Raw genomic sequence first — 19,612 nt, forward strand, 5'->3', positions numbered from 1 at the left:
CCCCCTCATGCCCCCCTGGTGGCGCCTTTGCAGATACTGCAAGGACTGTACCATCAACATGCAAGATATCCCAATTACACTCTACCTCACTAGCTAACTAATATGTTCTCTTTGGAACATACTCAAAAACGTAACATTAAAATAACCTTTTATTAATTTATTATTTAAATGTTCTATTAACATTAGGTACGATTGCCGTAGCCAACAAAATTAATTAAGAAATATAAAATAAAATAAACAGCTTCGTGGAAACCATGATTAACAAGTTTCTCTGTCATTAAAATCGCACTGTTTATAATTGTAATTTTTTTTTTAGCAATTTCAATATATTCTAGGAATTAGACAGATTAATCAACGCTATTTACATATCACTGATAAAGGCATATCATTTTATTTGTATGGTTGACAAAACACAAATATTTGCAGAATACTTACAAAAGAGAATACCCAGAATTGTGTTTCTCATAAAGGACATAGCTGGAGAGGAGACATTGCCCACTTTGAGTCAGCACTTTGCCCACTCTGAAGGGGCTGAGTCTTCTTATTGGAATTTCCAGAAAAATGATGTCTGTATTTCCCTCATGCTAAACAGTAGAGACTTCCATAGGGATCTTGGTTATGATTAGTAAATGACAAATATATTTTGTATTTAATTTCTATTAATGTTGCAATAACATTGTTTGAACATGGATAGGAATTTCTATTAATGGATACAACTGCACAGTTGAATATTCAGAAAGTGAATGATTGGTAAATTCTTGGAAAATCTTAGCATAAAATGTTAACAACCGCATTGTATAAGTCTATGTATATTTGTTATTTACTGTTGGCTTTGATTTCTTTTTGCATAATCAGGAAAATGAAGCCTGCAACATTCTGTAATCAGATCATTTGTCACTCAACCATCAAGTTTATTTTCAACAATTCATCATTTCCCCACATTGTTGCAAACTTATCTAGTTCTAGAGACTACAGTGATAGTAACATGATGCAAAATAATTTTTCGTTAGTTAGTATCTTGAGATGGATGCAAATAGCTGGCAGTCCCGATGCACACACACATTTTAATAAACGTGGAAGTGAAAAAAAAAGTAGTCAAACTGAAACCAAGGGATGATTTACGATTTCAAGACCAGAAAAGTGGTGTATAATAAACTAAACACAAAAACACATATTTCAAATCTGTCACAATAGATTTGGAGAATACCCATGTGATGGTCAGTTTGTTATAATCGTGACACATTCTCATGGGAAAATAGTGAATGTAAAAGTTACAAAGGCTAAGCATTTATAATCTCAAAGTCCCTGTGACTAACATAAATTGAATTTCTTGATGCATATGTGAAATTAATTCACATTGGCAACATTAACAGTGGTGCTAGCATTGAACTGATGAAACACCGTAAATGTTCAAGTGATATCCTAGTTCTTCTGTAACTACCATGTAAAGAGAAAAACTTTGTGTAAGGCAGATTGCTTACACAATCGCCTACACCTTGCTTGACATGCATTTGCTTATTATACATATTAGGTGCAACTTCTTGTAGATAAGTGTCTTCCAGGTATCATACAGGCCTCAGGTAATGACTCAATTCTGTTAATTTTTTATAATTAATTTTAAAAGGTTTTGCATGAAGTTACGTTTTTCCAGGTGCTAGTTGATTGCAATTTATTATTATTATATGTTAGAGAGTTTGAACATCCAAAGTCATAGTTCTGTATTTATATTTCAATATTTTTACATTAAAATAAATTAATGTAAATTCCTGTTGATAGCGGACAGGAACACCACACTTAGATTCCCCTACTACAACAGGTAGCACTGGGAAATAGCAGACGACATGGACACAGACAAACAGTTAACAACAGGGCACCTAGCGGAGAACTACGAACAATAGAAGCACGCCAGGCAACAGGACAACAAGTTCCAACGAGGATGGTGGCAGTGGACACTGAAATTAATAGAACAAAAAAAAAAAAAATAGATTTGCAGATGAAGTGAGTACTAGTTTCTCTGTATTTATCTACTACCGTGTTTCTCATTTCCCAGTTATGAATAAATAATTTATATGACAATATTGTGAGTTTTGTTATGGATAGTATAGCATGTCTGAATAATCAGATGATTGTGAAATGTGCAGATTCTCTGGGTACATAAAAAATTCTATACAGTTGAATTAACAAAATTGCTGTGTGAAGACAGAGTTTAAGACAGGTTTGAAATCTTTCGATGACATGTGTGGCTCTGATTGCATAATTTATTTTTATTCTTTTGATTTGTTAAACTTTTCTTTAATATCTTTAATTGATATGGCAAGTTAATAAGGTATTACAGAAGGTCGATCCGTGTATATGTGTTCGATTTTGAACTGTCACTCCTGAGAACAGAATCTACCGATCCAAGCAGTTAAAAGCGTGGGAGTTCGATTAGAGCCTGTAGTATCAAGGCACTATCGCGAGTGTGTGTTGTGTGCATCATGGCTCCTAAGGTGAACCGTTTTTGGGAGGACTACATAGTTGCACTTTTCCATGCCAAATATTCGGTGTCAAAAATTCAGAAACAGTGCAAAGAACATGGATGCACCTTGGGTTCGACGACCATCAAGAACATAATCAAGCGGCATAAAAACCACGAGGTTCCAGCTATTCTGTCGCCCACCAGGGGACGAGGAAGTGAGCATGCACTGCAGTGATGAAACCCATCTCTCGGAAGTTGCATCGAATGGCACTACAGAAAAACCCCCGAAGCAATGTGTGATGGCCACACGACTCCACGTGGCGCAGTCAACTGTGAACCACACCCTGTGAGAAATTAAACCTCCGGAAGGTTTTTCAAAGCTGTGAACATTACCTCAGTGAGGCCTATCTGTGTAAGGTCTCATCACATACATCTTGTTCTACCCAGAACTTTCTGCAACAGATGGCAACAGACACCGGCATTCGGGCTATTCCATTTCAAGATAAACTGGCAAAGTCACCAGATGCGAGTCCCGTGGATTTGTGTCGGTTTGGTCTACTGAAACGGGCACTTTCCTCTTATTGTGCCACCACTCTCTGGCGCCTGTGGAAAGTCTGTCAGGAGGACTGGCAGAAGATTCCACTTCCTGTACTTCATCGTAGCCTCCTACAATGGAAGTTACGGTGCAGGGCTATTGCCAAAACACATGGTGATCAAATTGAGGCCCACCGATGGTGGTCCCGTGGATTTTCATAAGGTAAGTGCTAGTCCAAAATCGGACACACATACGCAGATGACCTTCTGTATAAGACAACATAAATTAACACACACAAACACACAAACTTCTTCTACAACCTTGGTGACAATGAAGTTCGACCAGAAAGGAATACGTGATTAAATGCACAGAGGCATAGGCGGTGGAATGGGTGACCCGCAGAAGTGACGCATGTGTGTAAGAGGAGGCGTGTGAGCAGGCAAGAATCGTGATCCCAGCATGTTGCACCCAAGGTCACGTAAAGAACGAAAACGGGGAACTATACGCGTGACATTGAACTTCGACCAGGCACCAGACCCATACGGAAATTCCAGATAGTGGCGCATTCGACGGAAGCATGACGTCACGGACACGATAAGGGAGTCCGCCGTATATAAGCGCATGCTGTGCACCGAGGAACCGCAGTGCATCATCACCATGGCCAGGGGCAAACCTATTGACAACACCGTGAGGAGAAGAGTGGTGGAGTTGCAACGGGATGGACTCAGTGAACGGGAAATAGGGCGCCAACTGAACTTACCCAAGTCAACCGTCCACTGCATCATCAAACACCACCAAAATACGGGTACTACAGAGCCAGGTAAGGCCCCTGGTCGAAAACGCCTGCTGAGCGTGCTTGACCTACGGATATTTGGGCGCTATATCCAGACCAACAATCATGTTTCTGTGTCCGAATTACGACTGTGGAATCGAGAACACTTTCACATTGAAGTGTCAACCAGAACCATTCGCCGTTACCTACAGCAATGCGGTTACAGAGTGTACAAGGCGAAACGTAAACCCTTCCTTTCCATGTTGAACAAAGGCAATCGACTACGGTGGGCACGAATGTACCGGGGATGGACATTTCAGCAGTGAAACAGGGTTTTGTGGACGGACGAATCCATTTGCAATGTTGTGTACGGGAAAATATGGAAAACAGTCATTTGTCGGAACGAGGAACATAATGAAGCAAAATCAATGCACGTCGGGTACAGAAACCTGCGTCAGTGATGGTATGGGGATGTATGACGGCATCTGGGGTTGGCCCACTACACGTCTGTGAGGGCATTGTGAATGCACACGCCTATACACGCATACTGGAGCGGCATCTTCCCACAGTGCAAAGGCACCTGTTCCACAGGCGGCGTCTCATCTTTCAACACGACAATGCCAGGCCTCATACAGCGCGGCTGATAAGAGAATGGTTGACTCGCCATCACGTGCGAACTCTGCCATGGCCACCATCGAGTCCCGACCTCTCGCCCATTGACAATGTGTGGCGTGATCTTAAGCGACGTGTGCAACAGAGGGGACCCACGACAGTGGCTGCTCTTATCGCCTGCCTGCAGGAGGAATGGCACTGCATCGATGTGGAATACCTTGAATGACTCGTCCGCAGCATGCCCCGACACATTGCCACAGTTATTCGCCGACGGGGCGGCGTCACACCATGGTAAACAGGATCCCCTCTAACAGTGGTCGAACTTCAATGTCAAGTGTAGATGGACGAAAATATTTTATTTTGTGTGGACACCATACATTGCTGCGTTGCAGCGGAAATTTATGTTTTCCTTTGTTCCATGTAGGCTGCTGAATAAAATATGTTCAGCATATGCATGTGTTCTCCTTCTTTCACAACACACTCCTATATTTGTGACTGGTCGAACTTCATTGTCACTAAGGTTGTAGTATGTAACATTTTCTACTTGGCCAGGCTTTGCAAAGTGGTCCAAGCGAATTCACCATTAACTAGAAGTTGTGTAAATAGATTCAGTAGACTTGTGGTTCAAGAACAGGAAGCTACTACTGGAATATAAAAATCCTAGAATTGAAAACTACCTGTGGTTATAAGATGAGAGTCATCTTCTGATGATGTGATCTATTTTAATTAGTAATAGCATAGTCTTTTTCATCCAGTTAGCCTTATGTCCTTATAAACCTGATGCCAATTCTGGTTTGAAACTTAGTTTTTGTACTTCTAAGATCTAATTTTGAAGTGTCCCTATGTAGTGTTGCATTCTTAATAGCCAGAACTCAAGTTTGTGAATAGAATAACAAAACAACAAACAACCAGAAGTTAAGAATGTTAGCATAAAGTTACCCTTCAGTCAGTGCTAGACCACAAAATTCAGGTAATTGGTATCCATATTCAAATCATCTGATATTCATTATGGATACAACAGATAACCTGAATATCCTGATAATTCGGATAGTACAGAGCTGATGGATGATTTGTATAGTGGAACCACCAGCAAATGAACCTACGCAGACCTGCGACACCTGTTCACCACTCTTCCACAAGGAGAGGAAGAGCAGAGGGGAGCATGCTTCCTTGTGGATGGAGATGAACGGATCGAGAGGGAAGCATTTTAGCAGAAGGTTATTTTCTTTATGGTCCCTCTATAAGGAATTTGTACAGTGATATACGAATATGATAAATAAAAGATTGGATAGCACGTAAAACTGCCCAGATAATGAACACATTTTGATTATCCAGATAATCCAGACAATTCAGATATCAGAATAATCGGTATATCTTCATATCAGATTACCTGATGTTTGGATATTGGAAATCCAGATAGAACATTTTCCAACATCCGGATAACATTTTATCGGGATTTGGCTATCCGTATTCTAGATCGCACTAGTATGTTGTAGTAGGTGGATGCAAATACATAGTGAGAGTGAGTGTGACTTGCACTTTGAGCAATGAAAAATAAATGTGTGTCGGGTAGAATTTCTAAATTTATTAAAACGAATTATGGCAGAAGTCCATAATTTTTATAATTTACAGGGTGTATTATTCAAATGTTATACTATAGAATGCACATAGTATGTGACTGTAAAATCATGTGCAAAAATCCCAAGAAGAAGTATAAAAATCAAGGTTGCAAACCTACTAAGGAATACAATACGCAAAATAATCTAACACAGTTATTTTTAGTGGTTATTATTTTATTTTATCTGCAATGTTTCGTTCTGGTTTCCGAGAACTTTCTGAAGCTACACTAAGAGATACATACAAAAAGAGAATCTCACTTGGCTAGTCACTTTACACTTCTCTAACTTGGGGCTCTACAAAAGTGTAGATTGACTAGCCATGTGAGGTTGTGTTTTTGTATGTATCTCTTAGTGTAGATTGAGAAAGTTCTGGGAAACCAGAACAAAACATAGCAGATAAAACAATAACCACTAAAAATAACTGTGTTAGATTATTTTGCATCTATAAAAAGTGGTAATGCGAATCTTTAAGAAGAACATACGAATACAATATGTAGCCTACCTGATAAAAAGTAAAAAACTATGGAAGTAGATTTCCATGTCCCATGTAGCGCTCAAATGTCAAACATTATGAGGTTAAATCCCATGCTTGTATACCTACTTACTCAATTCCATTGCTACAGTTAACACAGCATTCATCTTCATAGTAAAGTGCATACACAAATAAATGTGATATTGTCATGCAATTATCAACTAACATGGAAATCAAATTGTCCCTTTCATCACATGACTTATCTACCTTAAATGCAATGAAGCAAGTTTATCAAACATCCTTACTTATTGACTGATAGACAACCCACATGGGTGCTTCCAACCTTTCACAATTCTTAAAGTTCCTTAGTCTAAGGGCGCAGTGCAGGTGGGTAGTGTTGGCTTGGAAACTATATGATAAGTGGTGGAGTAACCTAAGTGCCATCCTAGAATCTGTCAATCATGAACTTACTCCTCTCAAAATTTTAATAGAAAACTTCTCTCCTTTGACAGTCCTTAATTGAGATATTTTAATCACATTGATGAAACGAGTTTGAGTTCAGGGCCAATGAATTTAGCAGAACTGCTACTCTTGTACAGAATAACACCTATTTGACAAAATTATATAGAAAATATGACAAACCCATTGAATTACATCCTACATAAGTACTTTGTATGCAGCACAGCACACGTACTAGGGTTGAGATAATACTAGCCTGAACCAATACGAATATTACTCATACAAATTTCTGCTGATATTGAGACATACTTGGAAATTTTGCAATTTAAAGAAGTTCAAAATACATTATTATTAAATATATAAATAAAAGGATCATCTTGCAACCATACCATTTCAGTCTAACATATTTCCATATCCAAAAGTTCATGTTATATTAATGTTCTCACATTTGCTTTTCTCAGCCATAAAGATATTTTGTGTACCCTGTAGTATGTTATAATAATTTACTACAAACAAGATTTACGATCTGCTACAAATGACCATGATCGGCTGCTGCGAAACATTGTTGGATGGGTAGATCAGTGTCACTGATTGATTGGTTGATGACGTACTTCACCCACTACCCTAGATAAACCTGCACTGTGGCCAGAGAAATCCTATTGGCCCCTTTGGTCACTTTCCAGTCAGACACATCAAACAAGAGACAAAAATAAACATTACAACACCTCAAATAAGACTAAAAATGAGCATGACAGTCAAAATTTGGTTTCCTTTTATATTCCAGAAAGCTCTTCCAGCTAAATGGATTGTTACAGACTGATGTTTTTCCAATTTGTTTATGATGAAAGGATGATACCAAAAGTTTCCCTGTAATTATATGAGCCCGCATTGGCAAAATCTCTTGAGTTTGACAAAGAAAATCAGCAAGAGGGGGGGGGAGAGAGGAGGAAGGGGGGTTCACTGATGTTGCACAATCCATGCAGGTACTCAAATAAAGAATATCAACCTGAGGCAATTGTTGAAAGAAAGGAGTTTAGACATTTGACATATTAATTTTGTAATGAAGGGAGGGATGCAAATGTCCACAATTATTTCTCCACTCTCTTGTAGTAAATTGTATATTTTTCCCTATAGCACTCAGAGTTGGCTGGGTCTTTTTAAGTACTTTGAGGACCAACGATTGTCAAAAGTTGGAGGAATCCAAAGAAAAAAAAAACAACATTTAGAAGAGCTTCCAGCACTCCAAATAATTAATACAGTAAAAGTCAACGAGTTCAAGGTTTCATTCATTAGGCAATTTTCCTCAAATCATACTAAAATTAGTTGTTGACAAATACAACAAAAAAGGTACACATTTCCAGAATAAGGCTGTACAAAGTTATAATTATGAAATAATTTGTGTGGTAGCACCTTAGTTACCAGTCACTTCCTCATGTGGGAACTTTAGTTGAACATCATAGTGGGCAAGGGTGGATGGTTGAGAGGGCAAAAAGGAAAAAGTCATGTATTCATTAACTACAATAACTACTAGGACTGAGCCGATACAGATACCGATGTAATCGTATTGGCTGATACCAATGGTATCTGTAAGTATTGGTTGAAATTTTCCAACAGATACCTTCCTATACCATTGTTTTTGAGTTGCTACAATCAAGGCCAAGAGCAACATTTGTCCTTTCCAAAAATTCGCTGACCCTTCCTTGTGGCAGTTTTTCAGATGATTACTGAACAAACCCTCCACATCCTGGGAAGCAGATGATTGACAAGATCAAAGGCTTGGGTAAAGGGAAAGCTGTGCCTAAACTTCTCAAAGGCATATAATTACCTGGAAGGTGTAAAGGCTGTGTGGAAATAGAAGATATATTTTATTTTAAATTCCTGCTTGAACGCTCATGGTGGATGTTTTCAAAATTAGCATTACTACCATTATGGGCTGTTTCCGGGTCACATTATTTCGGAGTTCTTGCGAAAGATGTGTAAAGGCCGCTGTAGAATTCATTTTTTTTTATCTATATTCAAGCAAGGCGGGAGGGTTGTGGATTGTATAATTTCTGCTAGCACTCTTCCCTTCTCTTTCTTTTATGTCCTAATAATCCACAAATAATGGAAATATATTGGTACAAAAGAACTTCCAAATCCCAGACACTAGCTATCACTTTCCAGCCAGGAACTCAACAGTAAGGAATGCAGTGTCAGATGTTACCTAAGCTTTACTGGGTCACCAAAGGCGTAAAAACGTAAACAGGTGTAACCCAGGAAGAAGTTGCAGGTGACTGACTCGGCATTGCTTAGCAAAATACATCGCAATAAATATCTAGGACAGTGGGGTTCATCAGGCAGAATTACGATCAAGAAATCCAAGTAAAGGAGAGTGAAGTCTGAGCATTCAGACTAGTATCACAAACGGACACCTCGTTTATTAACCAGTCCGTAGTTCGATACCTCGAGGGTGCTCCCTCCACACAGTGAGAGTCAGGTATTTCCATTTAGCATGGTGATCCAATTTTAAAGGTTATAAAAGCCAAGTGTTGTGTTTGCCATATAGTGTGTATGTGTTACCTCTTGCATGTTACCATTAAGCTCTCCATGAGCAGTGAATATGCCATCATTAAGGATGATGGCATACATGATCTACGCCACCCAGATTCATTCCCAGTTCCTTAGGGAACGTTACGCTGTCACTTTTGGTTTCAACCTATACCGCCGAGACTTGTTTGTGTTGCAAATGACAGAGAATGATGGACAGCATAGCATAAAAGAGGCATTATTTTAATAACTGTATTGGTATATATTATTATGTCTCTTTTCTCCATAAAAAAAGGTAAAGTGCTCCCCTGTGCTTAGCACCACGCCATGAAGGCGTATAGGGGGTGTGGGGGTAACGCCCCACACTTTCTTGATCCGGTCGTGAGTGGGGGTGATGTGATCAGCATCACGCCCCTGACCGCCTTTACCCCCCCCCAGGGTTTCCCCCAGGTACCCATGTTATTCGACGCTGGGTGGGCGCCGGGACCGCTTCCATCGTTAGAAAAGTTCCCGGATTTGAACCGGCCAGGGATCGAACCCGGGACCTTGAGCATGGTAGTCAGATGCGTTACCGACTGAGCCACCGCGGCCAACCCATATCCAGGCTAACCCAAAAGGCAGGAATGTTTAGTATTTATGTGAAACTGAAGAAGAGACAATCAACCGATTTTTTAATTAATTTATTTATTTTTTATTATTCTAACTGCAGCATGTTAAAAAGCCTTGCAACACTTCAAAAATCCTATCTTTGCATCCTCTGGGTCTACAGAGAGTATAAAAAAAACATTACTAAATGTCACAAGATGTTTTAAAGTATCATATTGCTTAAAAAAAAGTTCCCCGTGCATATAGCACAATGCAATGAAGGCACATTTAGGGGATGTGGGGGTACGGCAGGACACATTGTCGATCTCTACCATATTTGTAGGTTATGTGATCAGAACCACACTCCAGCTGCCTTTACCCACACGGGGTTACCCCCAGGTATCCATTGATTTGAGGATGGGTGAGCCCCAGAGATGCTTTAGGGGGGCAGGGGGGAGAAGGCCAGAAAAATTCTGACCTTACATCACCCACCCTGAGAATCGAACCCAGGTCTCCTGCATGGAAACAGACACCCTACAGAATACACCTCCGTGACTCAAAGTATTATAGAAATGCTGCAGGAGAGTAATTAGTGAGTTAATTAATGTCATGAAAGGAATGTGATATGTGACTTGTATAACCCTCTGCCCACGAAGTGAGTTGGTATCATTGTATGACGTCTTGCCTCATTTTGATTGGCTAGCATGCTCAGAGCCATGAGGAAGAATCAAGCCTGCTCAGTCGGGAGGCATCCGTTAAGGGGGAAAGAGTGGAGTGACTCTTACTGTACACGTGAATGGTGAGTGTGGCTATCCGATGGGAGATGTAAGTAGATTGGGGTTCCTTCTAATTCTTTAGTTAGATATTTATTTATTTGTTCAATATTAGATTTGTTAATTTCAATGGATAATTAGATTATTAGAATCAGTATCCAGGAACCTAATCTATAATTCTCAGTCGTATGGCCGCGTGCACTACTCACGTATTGTCCCCCAATTATTAATCTATTAAGTATTAGGATATTAATTTATTTGAATTTGATATAAAAAGAAAGGGAAATATAAACTATTTGTTTATTAGAATTCTATATTCTGGCATTGTTAAAAATAAAATTGGAAAGATCTAAGTTCTGGTTTGAATTCTTAAAAATAATTTCCTAGAAGAATGGACTGGGACAACAGCTTACTTTCACTGGTACTCTGTATACAGTAGATCCTGTTTTCATGCAGTTGAGTTTGAGCGTGACTACAATGAGATGGGCCTTTTTTTACAGCTAAGTTGCAAGAGAGCATGGTTCTAGTTCTAGGAAATTTTTGTTACGAATATTTGTAATTGATAGTATCTTTAATTGCAGATTGGTTTGATCAAATTTGAAAATCAGAAGGTGGATAGTTGGTTGTTCGAAAGCATTAAAGATGAGTCATGCGACCGGAAATCCCTTCCACACGGTCGACTTGACTGGTGTGCCAGACACATTGCTGCCACTTGCTGGTGACTGCACTATGTACCAGGGCTTACCTATAAGTTCCACACTTTATGAAGGTCAGTCATTAAACCCGTTTTCACCTGCCTTGCCAAAACCTCCTTTGCAATTTGGTGATATCCGAAAGGAGGAAACTTCAGTCAAACAGACTTATAGTAGATTTCCCCATAAACCATGTTGGGTGAATAAAAGACCGTCCCAGAATTTAATAGATTTTTCTGCTGAATCGTCTTCTGACGACGATTCCAACTGTACTTCCGTATTCTCTGGAAGAGCTATGAATAAGTTGTCTAATAATATGGCACAATATACTTTGAATCACTTTCTGCGAAATATTCCCAATTTGAACGATGAAAAGGCTGAAAATATCTTTAGATTTATGTATTCCGTTCAAATGCTTATAGAAAAGAAAATGTTTCCGGTAAAAGATATTTTGATTGCTGTAATATCTAAAGTTCAATGTAGAATTAGTAAAATATGGTTACAACATATTCAACAAGGTTCCAAGTGGGACGTAATTCTAGACAGTATTGTAAAACAATTTTGCAACAGTCTAAGTGTGCATAGTTTAATATCTGAAAAGGTATTAAGAAAGCAAGAAATTTCAGAAGACCCGGTGGATTTCCTGGATACTAGGTTAAGAGGAGCCAAGATATTGCGAGTGAAATTTTCAGAAGAAGAGTTCGTTGGACTCATGATTGATAGACTTCATCCCTCTCTGTCTCAACAATTGTTATTTTCGAACACTCCTACTTCAATTCACGAGTTGAGAAATAAACTTAAGATATTTCAAAAACATGCTTATCTTTGTCGTGAATATTTCATGGAATGTAAGAACTTTAGTAAGACACAAACTGGGAATTTGGTTAGAGATGGGAATTTATTAAGAAACAATCAGTGCCTTCCTGTAGTTCCCCAGCAAAAACAAAGTTTTTCTAAGTATAAGAACACTTATATGATGCCTCAATATAACAATAGAGACCTTTCCGTTAAAGTAAAAGCATTGTTTGTCGAAGGAAAATTGGCTAACATTCCAACTCCGCTGTGTTTAGATACAGGGTGTTCTGAAAATGTTATAAGCCAAGGATTTTTAGAACGCATTCAACAAATTTGTAAAGTGGAAGTAAGAGAAAAGAATCTAAACGTCATCCTAGGGAACGATGAACAGTTAAAGTTGACGCAAGTAGTGTGTGTGCCTGTTCAACTGGGGCCCCTCACGTGGCCAGTGGAACTGTATGTGTCTCCGACGTTACCTGTAAATGTGATATTGGGAGTAAAGTTTCATATCAGAACGAAGATGGTGTTTCGTATGGACAAAGCCTTGTTAGAATTTGAAACTCTGCCTCAAAAATTTCCTATTATGTGGAACTGTGACAGCATTTTTAATGCTGGACGTGTTTTTTAGGAAAATCCCCCCTCTACTTCTACAGTAAAATCCCGTTTCAATGATCGTACTACTAACAAGTTTTCTTCAAATGCATCAAGAAGAGGACCAGGACGACAACTAGGCAAGAAGACTGCTGTACCCAGTGATAGATCCAGTGATGGAGATTGGAAGAATCCACCTACTCGGGAGACTATTCCTGATGTGACATCGCAAGACGAGAACTATTTTGCACATCAACTTGGTGAGTGTAAGAATCAATTTCGTGATGTCATTTGTGATAAGATTGGCGTTATAAAAGATTTTGTGTACCATATTCACATGAAAGATAATGTGCCAGTTAGATCAGCCCCTTATTTATTGAATGCCGAGAAGGAGAAAGAACTAGAAGCTATAATATCGGACTTGTTAGCCCAAAATGTAATTGAACCTTCTAACAGCCCGTATGCTAGTCCTTGTTTCCTGATTGACTCTAAAAACAACACCAAACGTCTTGTCGTAAATTATTCAGAGGTTAACCGACATATTATATTTGACGCTTATCCTCCATGTGTTTTGGAAGAAAGTTTGTCTAAAATAAGTCGGCACAGTTTTTTCTGTTCTTGATTTTAAACGGGCATTCAATCAAATCCCAATTAATGAAGAAAGTAAGAAAGTAACAGCCTTCGTCTCACAGTCGGGACAATGGCAGTATCGTACCTTACCATTTGGTTTAAGCGTAGGTCCAAGTGCACTAGCGAGAGTTATGCAAATTATGTTTGGTCATCTTAAAGGAGAATTTTTATTTTGGTATTGTGATGATTTGATAATCTTTAGCCCAGATAAAGCCAGTCATTTGAAACATCTCAAAATTGTACTAGAGATATTACGTAAATATGGTGTTACAATTTCACCTTCTAAAAGTCAATTCGTACAGGATGAAATATTTTTCCTAGGTTTTAAAATTTCTCAGGGAAACTTGCAACTAGACCCCAAAAGAGTAGAAGCTATTCATAATATCAGTCCTCCTAAAAATTTAAGAGCTTTGATGAAACTATTGGGCTTTTTGCAATATTTTGCGAAATTTATACCTAATTTCCAACAAGTTGTAGCCCCTCTTAATGACTTAAAGAAAAAGAATGTGAAGTTTAAATGGGGATCTTTAGAACAGAACGCTCTGAATCATATTAAACTTCTTTTTGAAAAACATGTTGTACTTAAATTGCCTGATATGAATAAAGATTTTGTTGTCCAAACTGACGGTAGTTTGACAGGCTATGGAGCTATCCTGCTTCAAGAGGACGAATTTGGTAATTTACGTCCTGTGTTTTTTCACTCGAAACGTTTGAAAGATCGAGATAAAAATCGTACGATATATGATATTGAATTATGGAGCTTAATGTTAGCTTTGGATAAGTTTCATTATTATTTGAGAGCTAGGCCATTTAAAATTCAAGTAGATAGCATGAGTGTTGCTTGGATGATTAAGCGGGCAACAAAGTTCACTAAATATGCTCGTTATTTGGAAAAGTTGTTATCATTTAGTTTCGAAATGGAACATATTCCTGCTAAAAATAACGTATGTTCTGATTTATTGTCCAGGATGTATGATAATAAGAATTTTGACACAGAGATGCATGATTTGGAAGAGCTCACAAACCTCAATTTGACAATGTGGTCTCATCCTTTGTATAGTAATATTTTGTCGGACGAACAATACAAAGACGAAATCTTGAAACCTATAATAGATAATATTCGACAAAATAAAGATGTAAAAGATTATAAAATGTTCAAGGATGTTTTGTACAAAAAAACAAAAGTATCGGGGATGCCTTATAGAATTTGTGTACCTAGTAACACTCAAAAATCCTTGATTCAGTATTTTCACAACAATATTTATAGTGGAGCACATTGTGGTTGGTTTAAAACCTTGAAAAGAGTACAGAAACATTTTACCTGGGACAATATGAAGTCCATGGTTAAAGAGTTCTGTCAAACCTGCGACTTGTGTCAGAAAGCTAAAGAACGAAATGAGAATCCTGTTAACATTTTATGTTCACGTGTAATCACGATACCCAGCCAAAGATATCATGTAGATATTGTGGGGCCATTGCCACGTTCTAAGAATTGTAAATATCTTTTATTAATAGTTGATGCTGCAACCAAATTTGTTCATTTGGAAGGGTTAAGAGTTTTGAACTCCAGAGTTATAGTTGATAAGCTTTACGAGTTGTTTATGAACAGCGGTTTGTGCATGGAATTGGTTAGTGACAATGCCTCTTACTTTGTCTCGCAATATTTCACATCATTTTTGTACAATTTTGGAATTAAACATATTACATGCACCGAATATAATCCTCAGAGTAATTTAGCGGAGAGATATATTAAAGTTTTAAAAACTTCTCTTCGAGCGTATTTTCACGACAGACAAAATGAGTGGATGAAAGGATTGAAAGAGATACAGTATTCTATTAATTGTTCAGAAAGCTATGCTACTGGTAACACTCCGTCAGAATTATTTATGGGGCGTGTATTTTTCGATCCCTTGGAAGTTCGATGGCAATTACACTCAGAAAATGATCAATTGTCAAAGGAACAACTAGAATTAAAATGGAAATCTGCTCTTGAAAACATGCAGAAATCTTGGGAAAAAAGGAATCGCCTTTATTCACGTAAGTTTACGAGAGTACCCTTTGCAATAGGCGATCTTGTCTTGATAAAATCTCAACTTGTTTCTTCTGGCCCCGAACAGACTACAAGGTCACTGCAACTAAAATACTCGGGACCTTATCGCTTAATACGATTCCTCACTCCTGCCAGTGTGCTGGCAGTTGAGGTCAACAACCCTTCTAAGCACAAACGTTGCCATGTCACTTCGTTGAAGAGATATTTGCCCAGGCGAGTTGATAACATGAGTTGAAACTAAGTCACTATGCCTCTCGACCATTCATTGTTTATTAGAGTAATCCCTTTCTTTGTATTGTTTTTTGTTTTGTAATACTAAAGATAATGTTACGTGTTTGATAATTGTGAGAGTGTGTATGTAAAAATTCAACATATTGAAAATCATTGTAAAAGAGTATATACAGGGTGCACCTAAAATAATTTGTATGCCATAGAATTTCCAGTTTCTGGTTCAGATTTTATTTTACAGGATTTTACTGCGGAACCTGTGTCGACAACCCTTCAACTTAAAATGAAATTCGTAGATATGATTCCTGAAATTCTGGATAAACCAGAGCAACTTCTATGAAAATATGATGAATGTAATTTGGTAAATGTAATTGATTTGAAAGCTGTTGAAGATGTTTGTGTTCAGAGGTTAAGGTTTGTTATACACTAGGGGGAGGGGATGTTATAACCCTCTGCCCACGAAGTGAGTTGGTATCATTGTATGACGTCTTGCCTCATTTTGATTGGCTAGCATGCTCAGAGCCATGAGGAAGAATCAAGCCTGCTCAGTCGGGAGGCATCCGTTAAGGGGGAAAGAGTGGAGTGACTCTTACTGTACACGTGAATGGTGAGTGTGGCTATCCGATGGGAGATGTAAGTAGATTGGGGTTCCTTCTAATTCTTTAGTTAGATATTTATTTATTTGTTCAATATTAGATTTGTTAATTTCAATGGATAATTAGATTATTAGAATCAGTATCCAGGAACCTAATCTATAATTCTCAGTCGTATGGCCGCGTGCACTACTCACGTATTGTCCCCCAATTATTAATCTATTAAGTATTAGGATATTAATTTATTTGAATTTGATATAAAAAGAAAGGGAAATATAAACTATTTGTTTATTAGAATTCTATATTCTGGCATTGTTAAAAATAAAATTGGAAAGATCTAAGTTCTGGTTTGAATTCTTAAAAATAATTTCCTAGAAGAATGGACTGGGACAACAGCTTACTTTCACTGGTACTCTGTATACAATAGATCCTGTTTTCATGCAGTTGAGTTTGAGCGTGACTACAATGAGATGTATTCCTGAATGGCATGGTGCAGAGTACAGTTACAGGCAATAAAAATGGGACACATAGATCCTGAAATCCTCGCTTGCCTGCAAGGCATTGTGTTTGTTGCATAAATCTACGGGGCTGGTAGAAGTTGCAGTTGAAACTTCCCTATTAAAATCTGCCTATCGCCGTAGAGTTAGGCACCACACACAATGCCTCGCAGGGAAGCGAGTATTTCAGGTCTCTATGTCCAATTTTTATTGCCGGTGAGTGTACAGGGAAAACTTTCCTTTACAATATTCCTAGTGTTAGAAAGAAACAATAGGGGCAAAATAACTTAAAACACACAATATAGATAAATGGAGTTGTATTTCTAAAATGTTACGTTGTTCAATAAACACGATTCAGAATCATATATTTTGGAGTCCGTTTTTTGGAATATACCTAGAATGTACTTAAAAAAATGAGGTTCATACAAGATTTTATATGGACCCTATTGCATGCCAGTACTGCACAGCATGAAATAAACCCACATTGCTGTTTCTATCCTAAAGAAATATCAATGATCTCTGATATTGTACTCATACATAAACGTTCGCAGTTTTAGAAATGAAACACCGTTCATAAAAATAAGTTTCAAACCAATGACACATAGCAAGGCAAGTAAAAATAAGGAAAGACTGCACGAGAAGTTAAAATAGGAATCTATACGCATTCCATTACTATACTGTATTTTCCTCTGGGATCTTTTTTCCTCATTTAGCAATTATCCTAGCCTACCAACGTTATACATTTGTCCTACTACGAGTTCACAGAAGAATTCTGTTTTCATATATTTTCCAATGCAGCTTTCTTTTACTTCCTTGACAAACATAAAATCTGAACTGTGAAAAATATGCCTCATAACATTTATGAATATGTATAGATAAATTTGAGATCTGGATTAATAAAAGTTGCAATTTTTCATGTTTAAGGAGCAAAATCCCCGCATAATTCATGTATAATTCCCGGAGCCAATACTTCCCGCATAATTCCTGGAATTCAAGGAATTCCCAGTGAGTAGCCACCCTGAGTCACTGCTACTGGTAATGAAGCTTCTTTCTTTGCTTTGTACTTTGGCTAAAAAAAGTACTTAAACAATGGCTAGCTATTTAAAAAGCCCACATCCTGTTATGAATGGTTATTTTCTTACAACTCCCTGCTGGAAATTTCTACTGTTTTCAGTAGACAAATTCTACTGTTTTCAGTAGACAAATTCTACTGCTTTCAGTAGACAAATTCTACTGTTTTCAAATATATCCTACTGTGTACTGTGAAATCTAATGGAACCCTATTGCAGATTACTGTACAGCTAATGTACTCTGCAGTAGGACTACTGTACTGAAGAAACAATGTGAATAATTATGCATAATACTTGCTACAATATATTATAAAATCATTTATTGATTCCAGGAATAGGCAAATTCATTCTTGACACCATATATTCAGTAATTTTGAGATTTTGAAGTGCATTGGAAAAAAGAGTACACGAACTGAATATCTACTGTTTTTCTAATGAATACTACTGAAGTCAGATATATCTTATGAATAAGTTACTACAACTCTTTCTTAAGAAATAGCTCAGCCATAAAGCAGCTAGTAGCTTTAATACATTATCATATCAGTTGATTTTCTTTTCAGCATGGAAAAGTCTGTTCTGTTTACAGACTGTACTGTTTTTATAAATAAATATGCTGAACACAATAATAAAAGATCTTGGTTGTATAATTATGTTACTGAAAACATGGTTATTATTATCTCTGTGTAGTGCAATTGCAGAAAAGAGCCATCTCTTGATCAACATAGTCAACAATGTTTGCTTATTTTGGTTTTTCAAGCAATGAGGATCAGGTCTTGTTTAAAATAATTTTTTGATGTTTTCATGTGAATATATGAAAAACAATATGTCAATTTATGTATAAACAGTATGTTTTTCAATTTTCTACAAGTGCATTAACCACAGTGAAGCTACACACTTAAAAACATGTTCACTACACTTGATTTTTTGTTGTGTGAGCACATTCCTAAGTAGCAAGTTCCACATGCTTTACCATATATTCATTTTAGTTGTTTATACGATTTCTTCATTGCATTTTCAGTTGTATTGATAAGAAATATTTCATTACTGATAATAGTACTGTTTTTATAAATAAATATGCTGAACACAATAATAAAAGATCTTGGTTGTATAATTATGTTACTGAAAACATAAAGAGTACAGTTCAGCCACAGCCACTTAAGATAGGAGAAACCATTGGACTACCAAAAACAGTAGAAAACATTAGTAGTACATGAATAGATTCTCTCGGGCTATCGACCAGGTGAGTTGTGGAAAATATTCCAAGCTTTTGAAAGCTTTGTCACTCTCATCTTCAGGGTTGAACTGAGATAGAACGAGAGAATCTATTCATCACTCGTCGCCAGGAAAGATTCAAGTCTTACTATTAGTAGTACAGTTCAGCTACTGAAAACCATTGGAAGGGATGGTTGAGATCTCAATTAATAAAATGGTTGCACCATAGTTGTAGACATGAAGTGATGATTTGTATAACACAGAGCTCGGGATCCCATCCCAAATGATATATACACAGAATGACAATAATTTCCAGAAATTTCTACTCAGAAACTCCATTCCCTATGTGCAAATTGTTTTTAAGTATTATTTACTATGCACCCTCTTCACATATTTAGTAAGTATATATAATTATGGGTAAAATACTTGTCACATTTTAAACA

General features: G+C 37.5%; 1 protein-coding gene across 1 annotated transcript in view; it reads right to left on the reverse strand.

Annotated features, from left to right (window-relative positions):
• Positions 1-2,945: 2,945 nt before the first annotated feature.
• Positions 2,946-19,612, reverse strand: part of LOC145982688 (uncharacterized) — a 135,941-nt gene continuing 119,274 nt past the window's right edge. Inside the window, exon 9 of the mRNA XM_083116051.1 lies at positions 2,946-3,124. Within this exon, the coding sequence (XP_082972177.1) occupies positions 2,946-3,124 (179 nt within the window). The remainder of the gene's footprint in view (positions 3,125-19,612) is intronic.

Source organism: Lepisma saccharinum, unplaced genomic scaffold, assembly GCF_977018435.1.
Source record: "Lepisma saccharinum unplaced genomic scaffold, izLepSacc3.1 HAP1_SCAFFOLD_334, whole genome shotgun sequence".
NCBI lineage: Eukaryota > Metazoa > Arthropoda > Insecta > Zygentoma > Lepismatidae > Lepisma > Lepisma saccharinum.